The 26,390-nt window shown below is 30.0% G+C and overlaps 2 protein-coding genes across 4 annotated transcripts in view; one reads left to right on the top strand and one right to left on the bottom strand.

The window, feature by feature from the left end:
- Nucleotides 1–26,390, bottom strand: part of LOC145969917 (dipeptidase 1) — a 109,776-nt gene that overhangs the window by 16,004 nt on the left and 67,382 nt on the right. The gene's annotated exons all lie outside the window — the stretch shown is intronic.
- On the top strand, nucleotides 18,989–26,161 carry LOC145970813 (uncharacterized). 3 transcript variants are annotated; one of them, XM_083097808.1, is made up of 7 exons: nucleotides 18,989–19,472; nucleotides 19,938–20,119; nucleotides 21,828–22,096; nucleotides 24,114–24,221; nucleotides 24,685–24,872; nucleotides 24,978–25,037; nucleotides 25,611–26,161. In XM_083097808.1, the coding sequence occupies exons 2-7, from the start codon at nucleotides 20,117–20,119 to the stop codon at nucleotides 25,940–25,942; spliced, it is 960 nt and encodes a 319-aa protein (XP_082953934.1). In that variant the 5' UTR covers nucleotides 18,989–19,472; nucleotides 19,938–20,116; the 3' UTR covers nucleotides 25,943–26,161. The 3 variants fall into 3 exon arrangements, with proteins under 3 accessions (XP_082953934.1, XP_082953935.1, XP_082953932.1); XM_083097809.1 differs by lacking the exon at nucleotides 24,978–25,037; XM_083097806.1 differs by having other exon boundaries at nucleotides 24,685–25,037.

Genomic DNA, 26,390 nt, shown 5'->3' with positions numbered 1-26,390 from the left:
CGCATCTTCGACGTGCGAATCACACGCGATCTAAAGTTCGTTGAACGCCGCAGGGCTAAAAGGAACTTGATTCCTGATAAATTTGTGGTATACAGTGGAAACCGAGCAAAACACAAGTGAGATACGATCTCTTTTCGGGAACTATGTCGACCGATAGCGTGTTTTCTTCGCTTTGTTGCTGGCGATAAACACGCGGATAAATAAATTATATTTGTGTTTGTTAATTAATATTTAAACATTAGTTTAAAATTAGGTTAAAAGATTATACATATGTATACCTATTTTTTAAAAATATATTACAATAAAGTTCTTTATGCATATGTAACAAAGTAAAATTTCAATATTCTTTTGATAATCCTGTTAATCATATGAGATTTAATTCATATCTAGTCTCTGTTTTGATCAACACGTATATAAATATTATTTAAAGGAAGATAAAACCATCCACCTTTAATATAGAAATAGAATTTTTCAAGTTTTATGTTTTAGAGACTTGTGGAAATGTCTAACTCGGCAAATGCCACATATATGAAGCACGAGGGACATGCGTCTTCGATGATAGTAGAACGCAAAAACACAAAAATGTTTTGCTTACGGGAACAGTCGATTGCACTCGTGTAACGACTTTCTGCAGTTGGATAGATTGAAATGTGAAAATAGCGTTGAGCTTTGTGTAGGCAAACAGGAAAACAAACCAGCCGGGTATCGGAAAAGCATACGGTGCTTTCAAACGTGAAATATTGTTGCATGGATTCGCTCGGCACGAATTTGCGCACCCAATTTTAGTGCTACTGCGGGTATAGTTACAGAAAAAAGAGAATAGGGTTATTATTTTTATCTCTGTAACTCATTTTGTATTGAGACAAGTTATTTATGGGACAACCATCACGCGCTAGTCATAAATTTCTTGTTATGCAAAATTTCACTCAAATTTGTATACACAATATAAAGCAGATATTATCTATTTTTATATAAATTTTTTAAAAATATCTTTGCATGAAAACACATATTTGATTATTCTTTACTAATTGAATTCTCTAATTTATTATAAATATTTATTGAGAAATTAATAATATTCTAATTTAGTTAGTGATTATCTTTTCTATTATGCGATTATTATTTGCATATTCTCTTTTATCTCTATATACTTGTATTTCAATATATTACTTGAACTGTTACAATTTAATGATACAATTAGAATTAGATGTTAGAGTAATGCTTATGAATATTTATTATGAATATAATAGTAATAGCAGATGTCCCTTTCTCTCTTCCTCTTCTTTCGGTACATCTATACAGAAATAGCTGTTGTTCTTTTGTATGCGTACTCGACATAATAATTTCCGCTTATTGATATCACAGGAAGCTACAAGCTATTGTCAAGTATAACTCAATATCATCTACACCGCAGGATATACCGCAGTATTCTAGTAGTAGCAGGACGAGTAAGGCCAGACACTCGCGGCGAAGTTATGCGCAGCATTTGCCCGCGAGGACATAACTCTGTACGCAAAGTTGGCAGAGAACAGCGTTGGCGTCCCTTCCGTGCTAGAATAACAAACCACCCACGTTACAACTAGGAAGCGCCGGAGAGATGGATGTTGAATTCGATTTAAGCCTGTTAGTGTTCGCTTCCACCAGAATTTTTTATTCACGCTTCGCTGAGAAGATAGTGATATAGATGTAGATTGTTAGATATTTTTTAGTACTTCAGTTGTTGCATATTATATCCAAAATAATACACAAATTTTAATTAGATTCTAGAAATACTATATATGTGTATATTGTATATTGTGCGTATTATACACATTTTGTGATATTATTTATATTGTACATTTGCAATAAATATTATTTTATTTATCTTGATTATTACAATATGATAATTTTATTTTCACACTTTAATTATATTTCTTTGTTTTAATTTTATTTTTATATGCTTTTCTTGTTTATTAATAATTACGGAAGTGCAATAAACTAGTATTGAATCTGAGAGGAATTAAATTGACAAAGAAGTAGAAAAAAAATACTGTTGCGCGTGAAGATATCGATGTTTTTTTTTTCGTTTTTTGGATGGCAATATTTCTTCCAACAGAGATCAACGTAATCCTTCTGCGTTCCGACCGCCAACGATATCGAGGAGCATACACCGAACATACATGCACAGCATGAAATTGAAGTTCTACCCCACGCAACGCTCCTTCGAATTCTGTGCACGTGAGATAGATCTGACGTAGAAAGCGACTACGTCGTGCAGGACTTGCCTGAATATTACGTCTACACCTTAGTCCGCACCGTCTGTACGTGTTCCTATATAAGGTGCCGGGCAACCGGATACTGCAGAAAATCGAAAAGTACGCGCAATGAATGTTGGGGTTTACGTTCTTATATTAATATTCTTGGCGCCGGCAACGTGTATGCTGAGTTTTGAAAAAAATTTGATTTATCTCCAAAGATGTGAATCCTTAATATCATATTCAATATACCTTGCGTAGGAATTGGCAAACGCACATGAATTTAAAATTGGCTAATTCTCAGTAATATCTTGTCAATAATAATAGTTTTTGTGTATGCAATAAATATATTCGCAATCTGAAAAGCTAATAATTTTTTACTATTAATTAATATAAAGGAAGAATATTTTTTTATAACTTATAAACGTTGACCTATATATTAACTAATATTTACTTTAATATTTACTTAAACGTTAAATACGTTAAAAGTAAATAATAAAAATGTAATAATAGAAAGAAAGCTTCAGATTTACAGATTTACATTATGAGATTATGATAATGCAGATTTATATTTTGAGATTATAATTATATAAATAATTTAAAGATTAACATTAATGTAAAATATATTATTAAATAAATTTTATATTAATGTTAATCTTTAATATCTATTAGTATCTATGTATTATGGACAAACACAAATTATAAATAAGTTGATTTTATTCTGATAAGTTTAATCGTCGAAATTATTCAATTAGATTATTCAAAGTTTGATCGAAGCAATCTTCAATCTAGATTTATGTTTTAAAATGATGATATAATCACAATTTACGAACATATACAGTAAACGATAATTTTATATCAAGAATTGTTAAATTATCCAGAGTTCGTGATATCGCATTCATAATCCGAATGGTTCATGGAAAATTCATTGCGAGCAGATTCAATAATCTAACTTCGCGGAAAAGGATGTAATTAAATGCCTTTTAATTCCTCCATTCACAGGCATTGCGCGATATCCAAAATTAGTAGTCAATTGATCCGATCGCGTGTTCGATCAAACGATCAGATCACCTCATTCGTTATGTCTCTTTTGACTCGTCGAAAAGCAACGAATGCAACGAGCACAAGTGTTCGTTGTAATTTTCACATTCTAAGGGAGAACAATACGTAAATACAGAAAACAAACCTGCATAACTACACAATAGGTGCTTTAACTCAACCATTGATTGCAAATCGATGGTTAAAAAAATAAAGTTTGCTGAATTTAGAACCAGAAATGTGATAAACGTGTGATTCATTTATCAGAAGTTCTTATATTGTAAAGTTGTGTGTTTCTTTCTCTTCCGCTACGTCTCTTTCCGCTAATCATTATAAGATTGACTAGCGCAAACGGAGTAAACTACGCTATTGTAACAACCGTTTTCAATAAATTTATAATTCTCGCGATAACGATAGACATAGAAATGTGCAGCAAGAATTAAATTTATCCGATAGGTTTCATGCACCATTGTTTTTTATATTTTCATCGTATCTACTACGTTCTGTCTGCGTAAAGTTTAAATGTTTTTGCGGATTATGATAAAAGTAATATCAAAAGTTACTGTATGTTCTATTATAATAATAAATGTTTAGTTAGTTAATATTTGTAATAAATTTAATAACTAGTTTAAAATTTTCAGGATTTTATACTATATTAAAAGAAATATAAATATAATATTATATATATATATATATATATATATATATATATATGTATATATATATATATATATATATATACAACTTCTTAATGTTAATTTAAAGAGTTTATTAAAAAAAATAAAACAAAAAAAATTTTATAAAATAAAATCTAATACTAAAGAAATTTCTATAAGAATTATTTTGTGTTTTAAAAATAAATTTAAAATAACATATACATATAATATAAAATATAGCTATTATTAAGAAGAATAATATTATTATTAATTTCTTATAATATTTTGTTATTGAGAAATTAATACATAATTTGCTTAATAATATCATTATTTACTTATGGACAATTATAAAAAGTTGATTTTGTTTCAAAAAGCAATTAATATGTATATAGACATTTAAATTCTTTCGTCATGTGGATATAAAATATTTTCTCTAAGATATAATATATTATATAAGATGTAATGATATATATAATATGTAATATAATATAATGATATAATTATCGTTATTTTCTCTTACTTTTAATTGAAAAATTGATACCAGAAGAACGTGCTTGAGTGGCGTATTTCTTCTATCGAAAAACTTGTCAATATTCTGTAAAATGTTCGCAAATTAATGACCTGTACTAAATGCTCTCTCAGAATATCTCTTCATTGTTCTCGAAATCACTTGTCAACGTTCAACAAATACGGGATTCGTTGAATTGTCGCTCATTATCGAAACTATTCTTTTTATCGTTAAAACGCATGGCGACGTTTCGCGAAGCTGTCAACCACATTCAGCCGTTCCGCGCGCACTATCATTTCTAATTACACATCGCTCACGTCGAAGTACTTGTCATTATCGAGCGCAACGGCGTCTCCCTAGATTTCCGCCAAGTACGCAGTTACGAAGGAATCGATCTTCTTCCGCGTTCTAAGCTTGGCATGGGCGGAATTAAATGCCAGCACTTAATTATTTAATTGCTGGCAAGGAAAGGTGATCGAGAGGAAGAATCGGGAACGTGACGATTAACAGCCGCCGAGCCTCGCAAATCATGCGCTTATAATAATGAGGTTCCGAGTAGTCTGCGATAATGGCGTCTTCTAATTTCTATTATCGCCGAAAGCGAGATATTGCGAAAGAATATTTTTTTTCTTCGGCTAGAAGTACTTTATAATAAAGATAGTTTATAAAGATAGATATAATAAAGATACTTTATAATAATGAACACTCATTATATAAAGAATACTTTATAATAAAGAACACTCATACATATAAAGAAATAAAAAAATTTAAACCATTAAAAATTTAACCCATTCGTGTCTTAATGAGTAGCAAGCAGTTTGAAACTTTGTAAATTAAAAAAAAAATAAAAAATTGAGAATCTAAGCAAAGCGAAAAAACTCTTTCGAATTTGGTTAAAAAAATATTATTTTCATATATAAGTATTTAAATAAAATATTAGGAGAATCTTGAATGTATTCGTATAAAAAAATAGAATTTAATTTAAATATTTTTGCGCTATAGATATCTTTAAAATTCAAATATCTTTAAAATTAATAAGCTAGACAAAAAATTTTATTGTTCGAACATTTCCGCTTTTAAAATACTTAATCTTCTTTTCTAAAATTTATTTTAATTTTAAAGTTGTCAATCTACAAACTTCGTAATTTTTGCTTAATTATTTATCGTGGTATGTGTGTGATACTAAATCATATTATATCAAATAGTTCATTTGCATTATTTCAATAATGCAAATATATAGATGTTTTTGCATTTTAAATATTAATATTTAAATTTTTTTCCAATGCTTATTCATAAGATTTAAATATTTGTCGAAGGTATACGCTTCCACAGATATTATTCAAATATTAAATTGTTTGAGTATTTCTATCTATTTTATGTTTTAATCATGTTCGTAAGAAATCATTAAAGAAATATATTATCAAGCTTGACATATAGATTATCGATTTTGTGGAACTATTGAAAAATTCCACATACAACACGATCGAAGCTAGACACAATTACCGTGTGCAACGAAAACGCTTTAAAGCGCTCACCCCAATAATAATTCCTCGGAAAAAGTCGAGTGGAAAAAACGAGGAACATTTCACCAAGTTAGACACTCGTGACAAGGATGTGAAAAAAGGCTAGAAGGGACAAGAAAGGATAGTCAAAGAGAGAAAGAGATGGAGGAAAGGCCACGAAACTTTTAAACGGGTCAGGAGGTCTTGTTCAAAAAGTCGTTCGTGAAAGCTATGCCCGCGATATCGTACAAGAAAAATTATTTTTTTTCTTAGATTTCCATCAAAGAAACGTCTGGGGAAACTTCAATAATCCTTGTCCCGCCTGCATATCTTAATATTTAAATAACATTCCCGTCGCCCGATATTATCTCGCATGAATGGACACCTCGCGGAAATCGATGTCACCGTAATAGCTTTCTTGTTCCAGGAGTTAGGGAATCAGTCCCGATCTCGTCACAATGACGTCGTATTTCTTTTACGCTCGTCTCTTCGCATTTCTGCATCAGCATATTAGATAGCCGCGCGACAGGAAGTATCGATCGCTAATTTAATGCTTCTCTCGTCAAGATTGTATTAGAGATACTTTCTGATTTTTCTGGTAAAGTTTATATGTCAGACATCTTTCGTACGGACCTTCCCTCCGATTTTTAAAATAATTTGATTTGTTTGACAAATATTATTTCCGCAATACGTTTCTTTCTTCCTCTTTTTATATTTTAATCTCTATAACATATACAACACTGATGTTAAATATAATATTATTTTATTAACATTTCATATTTATATAATTATGTCTATAAGAAATCAAGTATGTACTTTTGATTTGATATAATAACATTTAATTTTCTCTTTTATCTCGCATAAAATATGTATTGTGAATTTCTTGCGGGTCTGAACTTTGATAAAGTTTGTTATAACATGATCTTAAGGAAAATCAAAGATTAGAAATGGTTATCTCGAATTCTTTCTAACAGCAGAAGCTCGTTATAAAGTTTCTTTAGAATCAAAAAGTATAGGCAGAAAGAGAATTATAATTAAGAAGGAGATTCGGATTTCAAATATCTTTAGATTTATAAATAATTAATCCTCTGAATTTTTTCCAGTCAAGAAATGAAAGGATTCAATTCAGGATTAAGGAGAGGTAGTAAATTTTCTTTTATCTCAATATTTTTAGTTCTATTCTTTAGATGTAACTTTTTGTGACGCTTTTGTGATACAATTAATCGATTGAATAAGAATATTAAATTGCACATATTATGAAACTTTTTCGTGTTAATATCCTCGATGATTTTAATTTTGATATAATGAAGAAATCAACTCAATCTCGTCCATCGAGGACACTGCAAGAAGATTGAGAGTGCGACGAGAGCAGTTATCGTGGTGCGAAATTCGCGTTTGTTACTAATAGATAAGTTCGCACGTCACGTTCCCAGTGAATTAAATTATAATCTCGTCCTGGATGTACATCGACAATGATAGCGGTATTCGGTCGCTTCGTTGCAAAGTTTTGTTCAAGTGTCATATCTTAATCCATATACATCAGCACATTCTTAACACGTAACATACGTTCGAGTTTCTGCTATTTGTCGACGACTTTCTCGAAGTTCTCAATCCCGAGTCTGATTTACAATTCTCCGCTTCTCTAGAATGCCACACAGTGGCCATACATATTTAACCGACATGTGACTCTGTTCGCTGGATAAAATTGTTCTTCCTCTCACTGTGCTGCGGCAGTTACGTCAGAGCTGGTTACAAAACCTCGACAGACATTCCTCTACTTTACCGCGCGGAAGTAAAGTACGGGCGAGAATCGCACGGTATACCTTCAATTCGTAATCAAGTCGAACTTCAGACTCCGTACTCGGATGCTTTCTTCGAGATGAAAGACACCATGTCCCTTTCGGGACAGAATTCGGGACAGATGTCTTGTCTCTGTGCCAGAACATTCCTCTACTACTTCCATGGTTAGAACGGACGCAGTGGTTTAAAGTTTACGTGACATGGCATTGCTATTTGATTTGAGTTTCTGTCAATGGAGTGGCAAGAACAAAAGTTGTCTATTTTAATTGGTTAATATACAATGGATTACATACGGTACTTACAAAGATCTCATAATGTACACGAGGTTTGAGAATTAAAGATCTAAAAAAAGATCTAAATTGAAAATGATAGGATTTTTAGAATTTATAAATTTAAATGTTAAAAAACCTTCGTATTTGAGAAATTGATAATTATGACAAAGACTAACATTGAATGTCAAATACTATGGCATGTACTAATAAATTAAATATTATATGTTAAAATAGCAAATATATACATTCATATACATATATTAAAATGCATTGCAAATGCACTTGTTTTTTTTTTATATTATAATATAAATTAATAATAAAAGCCAATCACGTTATTATAAGATAAAAATAACTCCCTAAAAATTCCTTAAATGATTTTTTGTTTTCGGCTATTGTCGTGCGATTGGCTCTTACTAACCCGTACTATATTAATTTATATTATATTATATTATTGAGATACCGATTTATATATTTATTATTACATTCTATTATATAATAAAATTAATAAAATTAAAAATATTGATAATTTTGATAGCAAAATTAAATTAAATTATTATTATTATATAATATCTCTTTACAGTATATTTTCGGCAAACATGTTTTCTGCAACACATTTTACTTATCGTTCAGCGATCTCCGGTATGTTGCTTACAAAATATATAAGGTGAGGAAAAGTATCGTTTATCAGGCAGAGTACGTCGATTTAAGCGCGTAGCTTAACGGCGCAGTTTTGTATCGCGCTCTCCGAAGTAGGAGGACGTGGGTAATCCTTTTTAGGGCGTTTGTCAGAAGCTTCTCCCAGTACTCTCTTAGTACTGAGGTCTTTTAAAAGAAGCACCTTTTTCCTCGTTGCCACCTGACGGAAGGTAATTCTCTTAAATATCCGTTCCATAAATCTCGATATATATACTTAGATATGCGCTCGTAAACTCGAATCGAGAAAAGTAAAAAAAGCTGAGCGATTATGAAAAAAGAGAAGTGTAGACATGAATAACAGCGGCGAAAATATAAATCGTAAGTATTTAATTTTGCTTGGGATTTTAATTCTATTTATTACGAAGTTATTTGATTCTAGAAGGCTTAAGTAATCTTGCTGTGTGCAATACGATGGATTAAGAATAAATTAATAATTGCTGCTAATTTTAATTGATTACAAAATTAATTTTTCAAAAATTTATTTAATATTGAATTATATAAATAAATGCATTTAATATTATTTTTATACTACGAAATCTTTTACTAAATTAATAATAGCAATGCATAATGATAAAAGTTATAAAAATAATATAGTAAATAGCCAATGAAAAGCATGGATTCTTTATGGTTTGGAAGCAAAAGTATAGAATTCTCCTATCTAATTATTACGTTTTTGAACCAACTTCCTTCGATAGCAAATTCGCTATTTATCAAGAGAGATACATAACCACAATAACAGTTATACATATATTACAAAGTATAAGATTCATAGATCATACTTGTCGATACTTAGATATAGACGCTCTAACCGGTCAGATAAGTTGTGCCAAACCCGGAATACACAATTTAGATGAGAATGGCCAATGCAGAAATCAGCTTTATGCGGTAGTTTACATTCCGGGACTAGATATACACGGTATGCGCATACAAAGATACAGACCTACCATTAGCGGCTTTACGTGAGTCGCCGCCACTATACAGTTACTGGGTAATGGAATGCACGGACGGTGTATATCGGTGGTCTCGAGATGGGTAATCGAAAACCAACCATGCCCTACTCTCGTAATATGAGAGTTGTCGAACACAACTGCCGGAAGATCGTGCCAAAACACCGTTTTAACAAGACGATTGCGTAATCGAGCGTGTCAGAGGTCAATCTGCGCTAAGATGGACCCATAATGGTGGACTTGTCCTCGATGCTTTAGAACGATGTGTAAAGTACACTAAAAATATATTTTTTGAATATATATTGCATTATATTGTTTTAAGAAAACAACACATATTAATTTAAGAGAACAATTATTTAAAGAGATTATAAATTTATAAATATTAAAAATTGTTTTTCCTCAATCTTCTCCACTCTAATTTAGAATTTTGTTATGTTATTAAAACTCTTTTTTTCTTCATTATCTTTTTATCTTGTATAAAGTGCATTATTTTCAAAATTGTTATAATGCGATTACGCGCAGGAGAGTGTTCGCCTCATATAATATATTTCTCTATACATTGCCTGATGGCGCGATACAACATCTGCATAACTGCGGGTGCGATATTAGTATTAAATCTCGGTATGTGCCAGCGGTAGCGAAACATTGCTCGCAATTAGATCGAGACGTTATACGACCGCTGACCCAGTGCAATCTGCAGTTTGCAACTTCGGTCAAGTTGTTGGAAGTCGTTGCCTTCCTGTTATCGCTGTGTGCCGCGCGGTGGTCTCGGTTTACGCTACATAAAGGTACGCAAACCATAGGGGACGCCTTCGTGTTTGCTTGTAAACCTCGCGTACACGCTCGAAAGCATTCGATGAACAGACGCAGTAAATCCGCTTTAGCGACAAGCTCTCGATTTCTTGTCTGCGATTTCGATGTTTGTTTCATTTCACTTGTGTATTGTCTTCCGAAGACACGCGTATTTGCATCTATCGAATTTTTAACTCATTCTTAAGAGATGCAAACATGATTGTACACCGAGAAAGATTTAGTTTCTGAACTTTTTTACTTTATCGTCTTTATTTGACATTATTATCTGTCTTATAGTGATTACATGATTTTTAATAATATTTCTCATGGAATATATATTTTTATACACAAAACAAGAATTTAGAGAAAGAGAGAAATAGGGAGAATCAAATTTCTTTAACAATAAGTAAAAAATTGCCTTTTTAATCTTTAAAACAATATTTAAATGACACTTTAAAATAAATATCTGTTAGCAAATAACTGCTTACAAAATTAAAATAAAGTTCTTAATTTTTTTTTCAAGAGAAAAGAAGTTTTACATCAGTAAAATATAATAATAAATAATATTTTTCGCGAATAAAAAATTTCGATATATATTAAAATATCAATTATATATAAATGTACATTACAAGATTTTAACTAGAGATATAATAGTTAAACAATTGGTGAGTTCGAATTTTATATCTACGAATATTTATAGGAAAAGAATTTGAGAGATCACAATTGATGAAACATCAGTGATCGAGCAAAGCTTGGATACTATTGTTATTCTTCTCGGTGCGTCTACTTTTTTCCTGCGAGAGACAGTGTCCATTTGCTTTAACTTCTTCCGGAAATCGTGCTCGACGTTGATAGAAACGATTAGTGGAATTAATGCAAATCTCTCAGAGGCAAACGTGTCATTTACATGTCTGATTACCCTCAAGTCTCTCGACGGTTACATCATCATTGCCATATTTGCCCATCGGCGTTGATTGCCGGGTACGATGTCGCGGCCGCATAATTACATTCCTAATCACGTTAGCCAAAATTTAAGGGACCGAATCGTTAATTCGCAGCTGGTGCAAATTCCATGGTAAATCTAATGTCAAATAAAATTGGAAACTATATGTAAAATACATTTATGAAAAAAAGAAAGTAGAAAAAAGTTTGACACAATGCTAATGTGTATCAAGCATTATTTATATAAAGGTTATTGTCTTTCGTCCATATTAATCAATAATAGTAACATAAAAAATAATATATATCATAACATATAATATAGTAATTAATATAATAACATATAATAACATATAATATAGTAATTAATATTGTAATATAATTTATACAAACTCTCTACAATATTGTAATAATTAATAACATATGTTTATATATGCAAATTTTGGTGTAACATGATGTTCTAAATTTATATCTGTAAATCTGTATATGTTCTAAATGTATCTATTAATTCTTGCATGAGTGACATAAGATTTAAGAAAATGTGTGAAAAGTTTTTGTGAAACTATTATATATATAATTAAATTAAGAATTAAATAAACTCATCAAAAATTTTCACGCGTATTGCAGCGGCGTCAACTTCATTCGTACTGATTATTGCTTTTTCATAAGCGACCGAGGCATCTAGGTAATTCGATTACCTAGTAATTTGCCCCGTCGAGTAATTAAATTTTGTCGAGACGACGATGCTAGTGACGGCGACCAGTGTCGCTTACTAAGAAAGCTAGACGATAGAAATTCGAATTTTGAACAACGGTACATTCAATATATCTTGATAGATTTTTTAAATATTTTTTTTTTCTTATATATAAAATTGTTGCGTGAACGAAAAAGTGGATACAGATTAACATGAATGCATTTATTATACACGAGATGTCCATGCTAACATATATTTTAAGTACAAATATTAGGAAACGAATATAAAATTACTTTTTTTTTAAATAAATATCTTAGTAAATGGTGTAAGAAGGGAATCATTATTTGTCGCGTTTTCTTATTTTCCAATGTTTAATTTCTTGTCGCAAGTCTAAAATGTAGTTTTTATTGAAGCAAGATCGATACGACACTAACCAAAGCTTGCTTTTCCTCCCTTCAAAAACTTTATTCATCTCAAACTCTTTATAAATATAAATGAAGAGCATTTTTCCTCTAAACTTTTATGATAATTTTATTTCGATGAACCGATATTACCAATATTATTGTAATAATATACATTTACATGCTATGCATGTATCTAATATATTCAATTTCATTAAAAGCGTTGAATCATTTGATATTACATTTGAATATTCAAAATCAAATAGCCGCCAGTTTATAAATACTTTTATGGGCATTGCCTGTTATATGAATGTAAAATGAAGAAAGGAAGAAATTACAATTCCGATTTTGCATCATATTACACAGCGACAATAATTTCACCAAAAAATTTAATTTCGCCGAAGTGCTTTGACAGTAACTTTGGGTAGAGCAGGTGGTGCGCCGCGGAACAGGCATTTTTTGATTAATTTTATGAAGACAGGCAGATTCAAGTCTACGTCATTCGCAGGTTTAACCTCTCGGAGGGACTTTCGACAATCCCTGGGTCTAATAAATATTTCCCGGGGGAATTTAGAGCGTTTTGCTCTTTTTTTCTTCTTTTTCCTATCGATGCACTTCCTCTTCTTAAGCGAGAGCGAGAAACCGATCGTCACGCGTAGCAGGTGCGCTCGATAATCGGTCTCGTCGCACTTCACGATCCTGAAGAGTCTCGGCGTTGGGGAACTTAAGCGCTCCAGTCGATTGCTCCGGATGCAATTTGTCGCTTTCGAACCCGGCTCGAGTGAAGGATTCGCTTCGCCTACGAATCTTCGTCTTACGAGTTTGCGAGGCGTCGCAAATCTCTCATGCGCCGCCGCGAGATGCTAAAACTTGGATTAGTTTGCTTTCAGCTCCCGATGTCGGTTCAACTAGCCACCCACGAGGTAAGAGCGACGGCGGCTCGCGAAATGAAGCTGAGCGCCGATGTCGCTCTTGTTTCGCCAACTCCATACGACTCGCGTCACCGCAGCTTGTCGGCGCGAATCTTAACACCGAGCGAACGTTGGAAACTCTGAATGAGATTTACGATTAATCTGGTCTTATGCACTCGTGAATTTCAAGAGAAGCGAGTCTTTAGAATGCATAAATGAGTTACATGTCACAGAACCAATGAATTAGTTTTAAACACTAAAAAACGATTTAAGAAATCTTTGAAGCGGTATATATTTATAGAATTCTGTATTCGTATAAAAAAATTTTTGTTTATATGCAAATTTCAAATCTTTGAAATATCGTATTAGGTCGAATTACCGTAAGTATCGTTACATACTTTGTTGTTAAATATACATGCTTAGCCTTTTATACAATTGTGAAAATCTGTACACATAAATAAATTAAAAAATGTATTATTAAAAAATTAAGATTAAAATATATATAAAAAATTCAGATTGAAAAATACTTCTATTAAAGGTGTATCAAATTTATGATAAAATATTAAAGTCAACATAGTGTGAATCGATTTTGTATGCAAATTTAATCGAAATCTTATTTCAATTTTTGAACGACATGCAAATTTTCTGTAAAAAGATTGCAAGCTACATGAAAGCTTCACGTATTCATAATTCTTTGTGATTTTTTAATGTATATTATTAGTTTTTATTTTCGGAAGTTCTCGATTTTCTTGCAATTGATTTGGCTCCGAAGAGAATTCCTCGTCCATCACAAACAGCCTTGATTCAATTGGTTCTGGGAATGGGCTACTGCGCAACACACTGGTACATTTGTCCTTAACAAAGGACTCTGATTCGACTATGTTCTATGTTCTATGCTCGACTAGCTGTGTGTAATATATTTGTATATTCAATCCGCGTCTCATTGGCGAATGCAATGTTACAAGACTGCTTTAAAGACAATTAACTTTGGGGTAATCGATTTTGAAAATGGAACATTTAATTGGTATGTAATACGATTTATGAATTCATTGACCGATTTATGAATTCATTGTGAATTGTGTATTTTGTAACTTTTGTAATTGGCAACACAAATTAGACTTGATATTAATTAATTATAGATATATTGCTTGTTGTTAAAGTTAATTTATATATCATATATTAATTTTATGTACATTAAATTTGATTGATAAAAAAATATATAATAATTATAATGACAAAAAAAATTTCTAGTAAATTATACGTCTTAAATTGTACTTGGTAATAGCAGTATTAAATGTTATTTATCGATTATTAATGGTAAGAAAATATAGTTTCAAGCTATGTATATTCCTTTTTTTATTTTATCAAATACCAATTTACATTTTTGACTACATTTTCGAAGGTCTTAAATGTGGGATATTCGTCACTATTGAATTCAGGTCAGGAATTTCATCTACGCCCTTTGAGTATTTCCATTATCGATCCTTTGCGAGCCTGCAATACCGAGGAAGGGTGGCGAAAAAGAATAAAAGGATAGCCAAGAAATTTTTTTTTCAATACAATGGACGTATGAAAAATGTTGGTGCTTATTTTTCATTTACATTTAAGAAAAATAAAAACAAGACTACATTCTTGATAAAAGAAAATTAATTAAAGACTACTGCCTTAAAAATAAAATAAATAAAATTTATATAAGATACAAACATTACTGTACACTTTAATAATAAAAATATATGGTGATAAAACGAGAAAAGAATGTGTGTAACATTTTTCTGGTCGATGGAGAAAATCTTTTGAGAATTTGGAACCAGTTTTAAAGCTGAGCTTTAACTTTCTTATTTCACGTGTGTGCATTTAAGAAAAATATTTCTCTGTTGAGATTCTCATTGATTTGTTATCCAATTTTCCGAAACCAGACGCGATTACATTCGCGCGAAGATGCTAAAATAATAGAAAAATTTTTTGAGAGCATTCATCGAGGATTATACAAGCGTGATCCTCTTATATTCTTCTGTGTAAGTACGAGCCATGATTAAAAGCTTTAACATTGTTCAATGCAAAAGCTCTTTTGTTCTTTGTACTGCACTACCTGAACTGTCTTCTCTCTTTTTCACGCGTCATTATAAAGTCTTCATTATATGTTAAAATATTTTTTGTCTCTCTTTTAATAGTCTGATTTATAATTTTCACTATACGCTGAAATATTTTCGATTTTTCGTAACAGCTCGCCAGTATTCTTTAACAATAGATCAACTTTGTTGAAAAAATTGCGTACATTACTTTATCATTCTTTTATGTATATAATTTCTCCTCTTAATGCATAATATAATATGCAAAATATATATTATTTTATTAAATATAGTTATACATTATAATTATATAGAATATAGATAGATTTGAATATAGATATTATATTATTAATATTTCTAATATGTAATTTGACACTGCAGTTTGATTGTGTTATTTTACAATATCATATTCCTGTGGTATTGCTGTATCATACGATATTAAAAATTATCTTATTTTCTATAAACTCTCTTTATACAAACCGATGTATTAATAGATGCACTTATGTGCTTCTATTTCTTCGACGAAACTATATATTCACTATATGTATGTGTATACAGAACCGATGCACTTTTAAAGGACCATTTACTTCGGTCCTTGTGCGTTGGTTCATGTCGTAAATCCGACTGGTTTTCGCGCGTTACCAGCATTTGGTAGAAGTGCCAGTACCAGAAGTAGGCGAGGAAGGGTTTATTTTCACGTAGACGAAGCGTTGTACGGTTTAATAATGATGGTCAAAGAGTGCAAAAGAGTGCGATCGTAATAGATGAAGCGAAAAATATCTGCGCATATATAAAGTCGACACAAGTATATAGATTACTTTTATATTAACTATATTTTTTAATAAAACTCTCCGATAAGTTCATAATAGCTTGCTATCTTTTCTTGTCGACATAATTATAAAATTTATACGCAAACTCACATGTAAGATACATTATATACAATATTATCGCAAAATATTACATTATTTTAATTATTTATGCCTCTTTATGCGCTTTTACAGTTTTATAACTTAGAAACTCCATATTTAAAATTTTAAATAAGAAAAACAATGTATGCAGTTTTTAATAATGTACTTCATTTCGTAACGCATTATTACATTATTTTCATTATTTCTTCAACTTACTAAATTATAATTAAAACGTTCTATCATTCGAAGTTATATCAAAAGATCTAAGAAATGAATCAAAATTAAAATAAATTCTTGTTTGAAATATTTACAATCTTTTCTAATCTTATGTATTTAGAAACTTTAGAAAATATGTTAAAATGCTTGCATGTAGATATTATAGTGTATCAATTGATACATGAAAAATGAAAGTGAGAATTGCATGAGACTGATAATAATCGAATTAAATTCAGTGTCGCAGAATAGCATTAATGTTCGTGTGACATGTTTCAATTTCGTGCGAAAAGCAGAAGTGAAGCTACACACACATATACACACACGGTTGCAAACTCTGGTCCGTATAAGCGGAGTTGCGGCAAATATTTTCCAGGCAGATGAGTCAGACTTTAACACGATTATGATTCGGTAAACCGATACGTGACGCACTTTGTTACACGACGTGCCCTTTATCGATTTTCTGTACCCTGTATGGATAATTTCCTTTTATGGATCTCATATTGCCTCCTCAATATTTTCCAGTGTTTTGAATTTCTATCGTCAATTAAAGATGGAGTTATTCTCAGCAGTAAAATTGCAAATTATGTAATAGTTTATTTAATATGAAAGAAAAAATATGTAAAAAAATATTTACTTTGGAAAATTTAAAACACTTTAGAAAAATTTTAAATTAGCTAAAAATATATTATATATAATTATAACCTGGATTTCTCACTTATTTACAATTAATTCGTATTTTTCATTTTTTATTTCTAAGTTTATGTGGAATTTAATTTTTAAAAGTCTAATAATTCTTAAAGTAAGTTTTAAAGCTTTCATTTTTGTGCAAGAGACATCTTCGCACAATGACGTTGTATCATTGCATTAAAGGGCACGGCGCTCTTTCACAGGTGCCCTTTCACGCGGTTATTAGAAATGAAATTTCTAACAATAGCGCTGTAAGCCGGTTACACGTAATTACTTCAAACGAGAGCTTATAATTAATACTATTTCGCTCAAGTGTCGTTCCAAGGAATTAACGGACGCGAGAAGAAGCGGACATAGTATTTTGTACATTGGCAAAACTACTCCTTGCTACAGACATATACATATATACATATATACATGTATATACATATACACGCTCACGAATAGACAATGCTGTGACAACTCTCATTCGCCGCTAAAATTAGTGTTGATTATGATTTACTTCTTATCTATTCATGACACACACAATGTTCATTCTAGCAATCATATCATAGCATTATGTCATATCTGATCTGTTAACACAAAAACATTAATAAAATACATGTTTACGTGCTTCTTTTATTTTACATTTTTTAAATTTCTTTTCAATGAAATTTTAAATTTAAATTTTATTTTATTAATAATAATAATAGTAATTAAATGACATTAATATTATATCGCATCGTACTGTAATAGAGATTACATCAATGCTGAGATAATAAAGCTAATGAGTTGTTTAATCAATTTGTGATGTTATTTTGTTGATTTTAATTACATTAATATTGTAATTGCATCTTGTACTATGAATTAAATCGATAGTAACTATATTGTTAGATTATTGTGGCGAATTTATTGGCGTCATAATTAGGATTCATATAAATTTAATATAGGTTCATTAGATAACAAATTATATCAATTTCGATTTTGATGAAATTATTCGTATATTTAAATTTTGTAAAATAATCTTATAGATTAAATAATCAATTATAGATATAATAATCATATATATAATAATAGATCCTTTATCATATATTATATTAATTATATTGATTTGAAGTTTATCTAATAAAGTCTAAAGTTATCTAATAAAGTCAATATATTATAACATATATATATTGTAATATATATTGTAAAAACTCTGTGGAATTTTTACTCCCGAGTTCATAAAAAAAAGTCGATATCATATTGAGTTTTATATTATAACAGAGAAATAATCAGTCACTCTAGGATTTGTACGAAATATAAGAGAAAAAATTTAAATTTCTCTTTTTAATAAAACATGTCAATTTCTAAAAAGTTATCAACTTCTTAAGTTGGACTTCTATCCAGTTGATCAAAATAAAAATTATTAATGTTTAATAGTTAGAACATGTACATACATACACCTTCTAAAATTTAATTTTTTCTTGAATAAGTTACATTTCTGAAAGAATTAGCACTACTTTTTTTCATTCTCAGCGAGAATTGGAGTTTATTGGCAACAGTAACATTCCACGAAATTTGGCCGCTACTAGAATATGAGAAAATAAATTTTATATATATATATATACACACACTTGTATAATTATATTAATATTAAATACTTTTATTAAATAATTAAAAAATTTGTCGTTAACGAATATAGCGTTAATTCCCGATTGTTTTTTTTGTCCTTTTTTTGCATTAAGCATGTTTAACCTCAATATTCAAGTAAAATTCTTCTAGTAAACAAACAAATTATCAGCTTTGCGTTATTTTAAATTATTTAATTTTAAAGAATCAAATTATCGAATATGCTAATCACAATTAAGAATGAAAAATTCTAGTGTCATTGATTTATATGAGTATAAGAAACACTAAAAGCGAGAATTTTTTAAAATTTGCTTTGTATGATCGACCACAAATTTAAGAAATTTTTGCCAGTTAACAAAATTTTTTCATAAGTGCCAGTCGGAACTGTCGATCGCGACGTGACTTATCTAAGACACGTGGAAAAGATTACCTCTCTCATGAGGGTTGCCACGGATCCTTCGAATTTTAGAAAGAACGCCAAGGGCGAAAGACAAAGTTTGATGTTGAGTCGATCGAAGAAAGTTGCGAGCAAATCCGATGTTTCCTACAGAGATACGAAAGTAACGAGCGAAGCAATCTGCAGGGCTTTGCAAGGATTGGGCTGCTACGGAGTAGGTGAGTTTACGGGAAAAAGAAAACATTCTGACATGTTTATTGGTAAAAATATTGCAATTTTTTAGTTTAACCACACCGAATTTTATGCACGAATGTACAAGAATAATTTATAAAAGAATTATTTTTTAAATCTATTTAAATTTTGATTGGTTATTATCTTTTTTTATTAATAAAATAAGCAATTTATATGAAAATTGTTATTGCAATCCCTTAAAAACCCATTAAAAATTTCTCTGAATAAAAAGAGAAATTAAATTTAAAAATATTTTTATAATAATGCTGCATAACAATTAATGATTCTATGTATACATCAGTTTTAAAAATAGCGCAATTTTTATTTCGCTGCATTTATTTTACGAGATAAAATCTACAAAAATGAATATTGCGTATGTGTGTGCACGCACGTATATGTATATGCTAGTTGAACAACACTCGACTGTAAATATCACTCCGATATTTATCTAGTACAAGTTGCGTGTCATCAATCGTCATCCACGCAGACGTAATATCAATGTGATTTTTGAATGCGAATGCGAACATCGATGCTAACGCGATCCTGGGAGAACCCGCTGCACCGAGAGTTGCAGCTTCTATACGAATGCGTGGGGCGTAGTGATATACATGATGCGCGCATTCATCCGTAAATGGTCTCTCTATCAATCGTTGTCGATATGACATTTTGCTGTAGGTTTTGCGCGATATTTCTCGCCGAGTAACTCTTTTTCCAAGTCCCATGACTGACATGTTAAGCTCAGACTCTGTAATTTCATATCTTCCTTCCTCTATTTTATGCTAATTATTTAATTTATCTCCATTATTCTGATAAATTCAAAATTACTGAAATATATATTTTCGATATGATCTATATATATATATATATATATATATATATATATATATATATATATATATATATATATAATCGATCTGATATATATATAATTTAAAATTTCTTTTTTTATTTTATATATATATATATACAGGGTGACCCATTTTAACTTAGGCAGCCAAATAACTCGAAAAATAAGCAAGATAGAGAAAAATGTTTTAGACAAAAGTTGTATGGTTTCGAGGGGGCCATAAGATGGTATCATTGGTTTGACCTTGAAGAGTCATTTGAAGGTCACGTGAAGGTCACTTCAATTTTTTTAAATGGAACATCCTATATATTTTTGTACATTCTTGTAGCTCATCTCGAGAGCTTTCCAAAACACTATAATTAAGTACATTTTCGTTAAGTACTTTTTGAGTTATGAGGCTTGAAATAATTTCTTAATTTTACATAAACCGTAAAATATCTTGTAAAATATTCATTTTTCGATTACCTTACCTTAATAGTTTTATGTACAAAATAATGAGAGGAATCAATTGGTGTAAAGAAAACACATAGTTGTTTCGAAGAAAAAATATGTAATTTGCAAAAATATGCAATTAACAATTCCATATTTTTTCTTAAAAACAACTATGTGTTTTCTTTACACCAATTGATTCCTCTCATTATTTTGTACATAAAACTATTAAGGTAAGGTAATCGAAAAATGAATATTTTACAAGATATTTTACGGTTTATGTAAAATTAAGAAATTATTTCAAGCCTCATAACTCAAAAAGTACTTAACGAAAATGTACTTAATTATAGTGTTTTGGAAAGCTCTCGAGATGAGCTACAAGAATGTACAAAAATATATAGGATGTTCCATTTAAAAAAATTGAAGTGACCTTCACGTGACCTTCAAATGACTCTTCAAGGTCAAACCAATGATACCATCTTATGGCCCCCTCGAAACCATACAACTTTTGTCTAAAACATTTTTCTCTATCTTGCTTATTTTTCGAGTTATTTGGCTGCCTAAGTTAAAATGGGTCACCCTGTATATATATATATATATATTTCTTATCAAATTAAAATATACTTTTTAGTATCGTTTATATTATATAGAATTTTTTTAATTATTCAAGAATACAAATATTTTAACGCAAAGATTCTCTGAAACTATTTAAAACATCGTTTGTAAAAATATTTTTTTAATAAAACAATTAATTTTATAACTTAATCAATATAAAAAATTATGCTAATTTAAATAACTTTATATAACGCTAAAAATAATTTATTGTTAGCTCTTTTTCTTTCTCTTTTTAAAACAATAATTATTTTTTATTAAATGTATTATATAATGTATTATAATTATTTAATTCTTATAAAAATATATACGTTAAAATCTTTAAAAAAGTTAAGAAAAGGTAAAAAAGTAAAGAATAAATAACATGATGTTTTTTTTAAGTCTTTCAATTGTATATTATTCATACGTTATTTTGTCAAATAAAACTTATCCAAGATCAAAGATGACTTTGCAGTGCACCATTCAAAGTATGTACGCGCCGGGATTTCATTTCCGGTTGCAGAGTGCCTCAGAGTTGGGCGAGCAGCACGACTATCTCGAGTTTCGCGATTCGGATCATCACGAGTGGAGCGAGGATTTTCAAAAGGACGAAACGGATTATCGAGAGTGGTACAATGCGGAGAAGAGTAAAACGCTATCGCATTGTGAAAGTCTGTTGTCGAGCGAGATCAACCATGAAGATCAAGATCCTAACACCACGGATCCATTCTTAGTTCATGAATTGTAAGTAACAAAGAGTTCATTTAACCTGTCCACAATTATTATTTTCTATTCACAATAAATGAATAAATAATAGGCAAGGAACACAAATTTCAATTTACTGTAATTCTTTCCTATAATATTAGATAGAATAAAATATAAGAATAAAACTCGAATTTTTATCATCGTTTAAACGCGAGCAACAATTACTAAAATTAATTATTACAATACAAAAATATTATAAGATTACTTTTCGGGATTTAATAATCTAAGGAATGACAATAGTTACATGTAATGATGTTTAATCATATAGTGTGTATATGATTTTGAATTCTACGCATCAGAGATAATAGCTTTTGCTCTTTTTTAATAAAATATAAGTAAATATAACTCGTAAAATTTAGTATTACAATGTTAATAAATAATTCTAATTTTTCTAATTTTTTATATATATTTTTATATATATTTGTACATTATATCATATATTTTATATTTCATAAATATATGATAAATATATTTTGTATAATATATATTATAATTTCGCTTATAATTTGCTGCACGAATAAATAAAAGAAACTTATAACTTTTTATAAATATAATAACAAGTAATTGTGAAATAAAGCTCTAAAGTAATATTTTAAGATAGAGAATTAGTACAGATATCAACAAAGTTTGATTAAAAAGGCATTTTGTTTCATCGAAATTTTTTTATTGAGCATTTGAGATGCTTTTAATCGGCAAATCGACATCGTGAAGGCAAACGAGCAGGTGTTATCGTGATCGACCGTGAATTCTCGCGAGTTCGAAGTTGTTGGCGCCCAGTAGAGCCGAAATAATATTCTATCGATCGTGTATAATTCACAGTCACTTAACACAATTTGTAGGTTATTGCTCGGGGAGCTTTATCCTATTATTACCTTATCCTGTCGCGTTACTTCCGTTAAGAGCACGAATTTCAGAATTTATCTGCTGTGAGCATTTGATAACACCGGTATTAATTATTTTCTTAGAAACAAAAAAAGATATTTTATTTATTTATATATATTTAATTTAATCAAAAATGCGAGGTATAAAAGAAGGTATAAAATAATCGTGATTCGTAACAACGAAACATATAATTCTTATTTAATAATAATTTTATTACATATATTATATTTTTATATACATAAATGTATATCTATAATATTGTATATTTCCAATGAAAAGCAATTTTGCTTAAAATCAGCATTGCTAGCTTAGCGAGAAATCTCGCGACTACTTTTCTGACAATTTCCGCTCAATGGCTACCTCACTTGAATCGTCAAGAAACTGCAGAATAGGTAAACCCGCAATGACCTCGCGCGCTGCTGCGATCGTAATTGAGCGCGTAGTTGATTGAGGTAACATTTCTCACAATTTCCGTCTAATCACCAGCTCTCCAAAAAGATATCAATCATGAAAAGCAATCGCATAAGCTACGGCAAATAACTCGATAACGGCGCAAAATCGATTAAGATTTTCTTGATAACTTCGTTACTGCAACTTCGATGTTTCAAACGTAATCTTGTATAAAGTGACAAAAATATATATTTCATTTTTAATTCCCGTTTAAATTTACGACTGAAAACTGTCAAACTATCGAGTACACAGAGATTTGGAAAAAATATATATTTGTATATAATTAAAAGGATATGTATTACATATAATTAAGCAGATATATATGTTTAGCTGTCAATATGCATTTGCTAAAAGCGGTCAGTAATTATATAGATAGCTGGTTTTATATAAAACTGCATTCGCATTGCCTTGCAATCTCTTTTCTTGGATGTAGCCATCCGATCGTCAGCCATCCCTTTATCGTTCCTGCCTTAGCTCTCGTGCTTTTGTTTCTCCGGAAAAAAAGCTCGAGCTTGGAACTCGAGAAGATACGACCGCTCTCTAGTGATTCTTATTTCTTTTCCCCGTGATTTCCGCCGATTCATCTCCTGACAGACTTGAGAGAAATCGCGGAGATCTGATCGTGTTTTCCCTACCTTACAATCACTTTGTTCAAATTCTTTAGACTAGTGCCATATAATCATATGCCGAAACCAAGAATTTTTCACTTTAATGGCAAGAATTCCAAGTACATAGTTACTGCATTGCCCGGAAGATCTCGATCGCCTATCAGGTTCGTCATTATTCCTTAAAATATATATTTGAATACATTTATAACATTCAGTTAAGTATTAATCGATTTTATTGGAGTTTTAGATTTAAATTTTATTATTATTCATATATTGATATAATAAATAGTATGTTTATTGTGTACAAATATTGGTATATAATATATATATATATAAGTATTAATAAAAATAATTACATTTTTTGAGTGTTTGGTATTATAATTTTCTATATTATTTATGTACAACATAAATTTTTACACATAAAAGAACCTTCTTATATAAAAAAATCTTTACAATAATAATTATTTCATTATGATTATGAAAAATTAGTTTTAAAGTAATTTTAACTATTTTCTATATAATAAAAACAATTAATATTAAAATTTTAGATTTAATATTTTCAGAGGCCAATATCATCAATTTTAAAAGGACTTATGAGTTGTTAAAATTTTGAAATGTATTTGACAGACACATTTTGCCCGGGAGATTTGATTTACGTACGAGAACCGAAGAATTATTAAAACAACAAAACATCACAAAAGCTCGAAGGTATTTGCAGGAATCTAAAGATCGGATTTTGCAGAGTGTAAAACAAATTTCGAATGTTGATGTCGATTTCGATGTGATCATTTGCATACTGGTACTTCGAGCATTATGTGAGCAAGTAATCCTGACAATGGCGGGTACAAATACAGGAATTAACGTTCGCACTTTTGTCAATATGGCTATTATCTCGGCTCTAGCTGACCTACAAATTTTAGATCCAATTACATTGGATGAGCAAGAGCAAACTGTGTTTATTAAATTGGGATTATTTGATAGTGCGTATAGAATTATAAACAAATATTTCTGATTTTGTAAAATGATAGTTTATCTGTTAAAATTTTTTTCATTGAAAATTTAACATGGAAAATTTCAGTTTTAATATATCTCTACTTTCGTAAAATTTTAATTAAAATATATTTTGTAAAATTTTTATTAAGTTATATAATGAAAATTTTAAATCTCTCTCTCTCTCTCTCTCTCTCTCTCTCTCTCCAAAGGTACAATAAAATTGGCATTTAATAATACTCGCAATATAAGAGCATTTTCCATTTAATAAGTTATCAGAGATATTTTTCACGATTTATTAAACATTTATATACGTTCAAATTAAATTCAGATGTTTATAGAAAATGCATATTCAATATTATTATATCATTTTGTAATGACGATTGTATAATATTGTAATATCATGCGATTACAAATATGGAAATCGCGTTACATGAATTTGTAACGCATCTGTGAAAAGTACCGACTCAAAATAATAATAAACCATTGTAAAACTTTCTATACCAATATATGTCATGATATACATTATTTATAAGTTTGAATATTCATCATAAATTTGTTAGCGCGTCCGAGAAGCCGCGAAGTGGTCGCTTGCTCGAAACTTCGACGAGATCTCTTCGAAGTGCATCGCCCAAAGTTCGGTCTGTACATCTTGACGCATTTGCATCGTTGTTTGCCATGGGCACTGGTCGGTCCGACGCACCAAAGAGGCATTATTAAATTTTATCCTAACGTAAGGGAACGAATTGGCGAGAAGCTGTCAGATTTAGCTGGATATGTGAAATCGGCTTATGTACCGGATCTGACTTGCTTTCATTTCGGAGAAATACCAAACCAGGCTTATGTGATTTACAACAAAAAAGGTCAAAGCAAGGATCAATCGCGAGCAAGATAACGAACTGCTCATAAAGAGAGAAAAATGAAGAAAAAAATATTATATTTTACCAAATACTTTAGATTATTGTTACCTTAATATTACACCATTTCAAATACAAAGAATAACATGGATCGTTTAAAAATAAATTTAAAAAAATTAAAAAATGTTAAAAATATGTTGTGTACAGTATAAGGAGATTATATAATCTGAATAAATTTGACGTATTTACGAATTAAAAGACAGTAAAAAATAAAATTGTGTATTATATTTTGTATATTTTTAAATGTATTTTCCGTAAAAAAATAAAGTCTTCAATTTTAAATTCATTTTTTTCATTATTTCATTATACAGGGTGACCCATTTTAACTTAGGCAGCCAAATAACTCGAAAAATAAGCAAGATAGAGAAAAATGTTTTAGACAAAAGTTGTATGGTTTCGAGGGGGCCATAAGATGGTATCATTGGT

Source organism: Camponotus vicinus, unplaced genomic scaffold (assembly GCF_025532165.1).
Source record: "Camponotus vicinus isolate PSW18456_S1 unplaced genomic scaffold, iyCamVici1.0 SCAF_4, whole genome shotgun sequence".
Lineage (NCBI taxonomy): Eukaryota > Metazoa > Arthropoda > Insecta > Hymenoptera > Formicidae > Camponotus > Camponotus vicinus.
The sequence above is the reverse complement of the archived record's forward strand: the minus strand, read 5'-3'. Positions and strand labels throughout refer to the sequence as shown.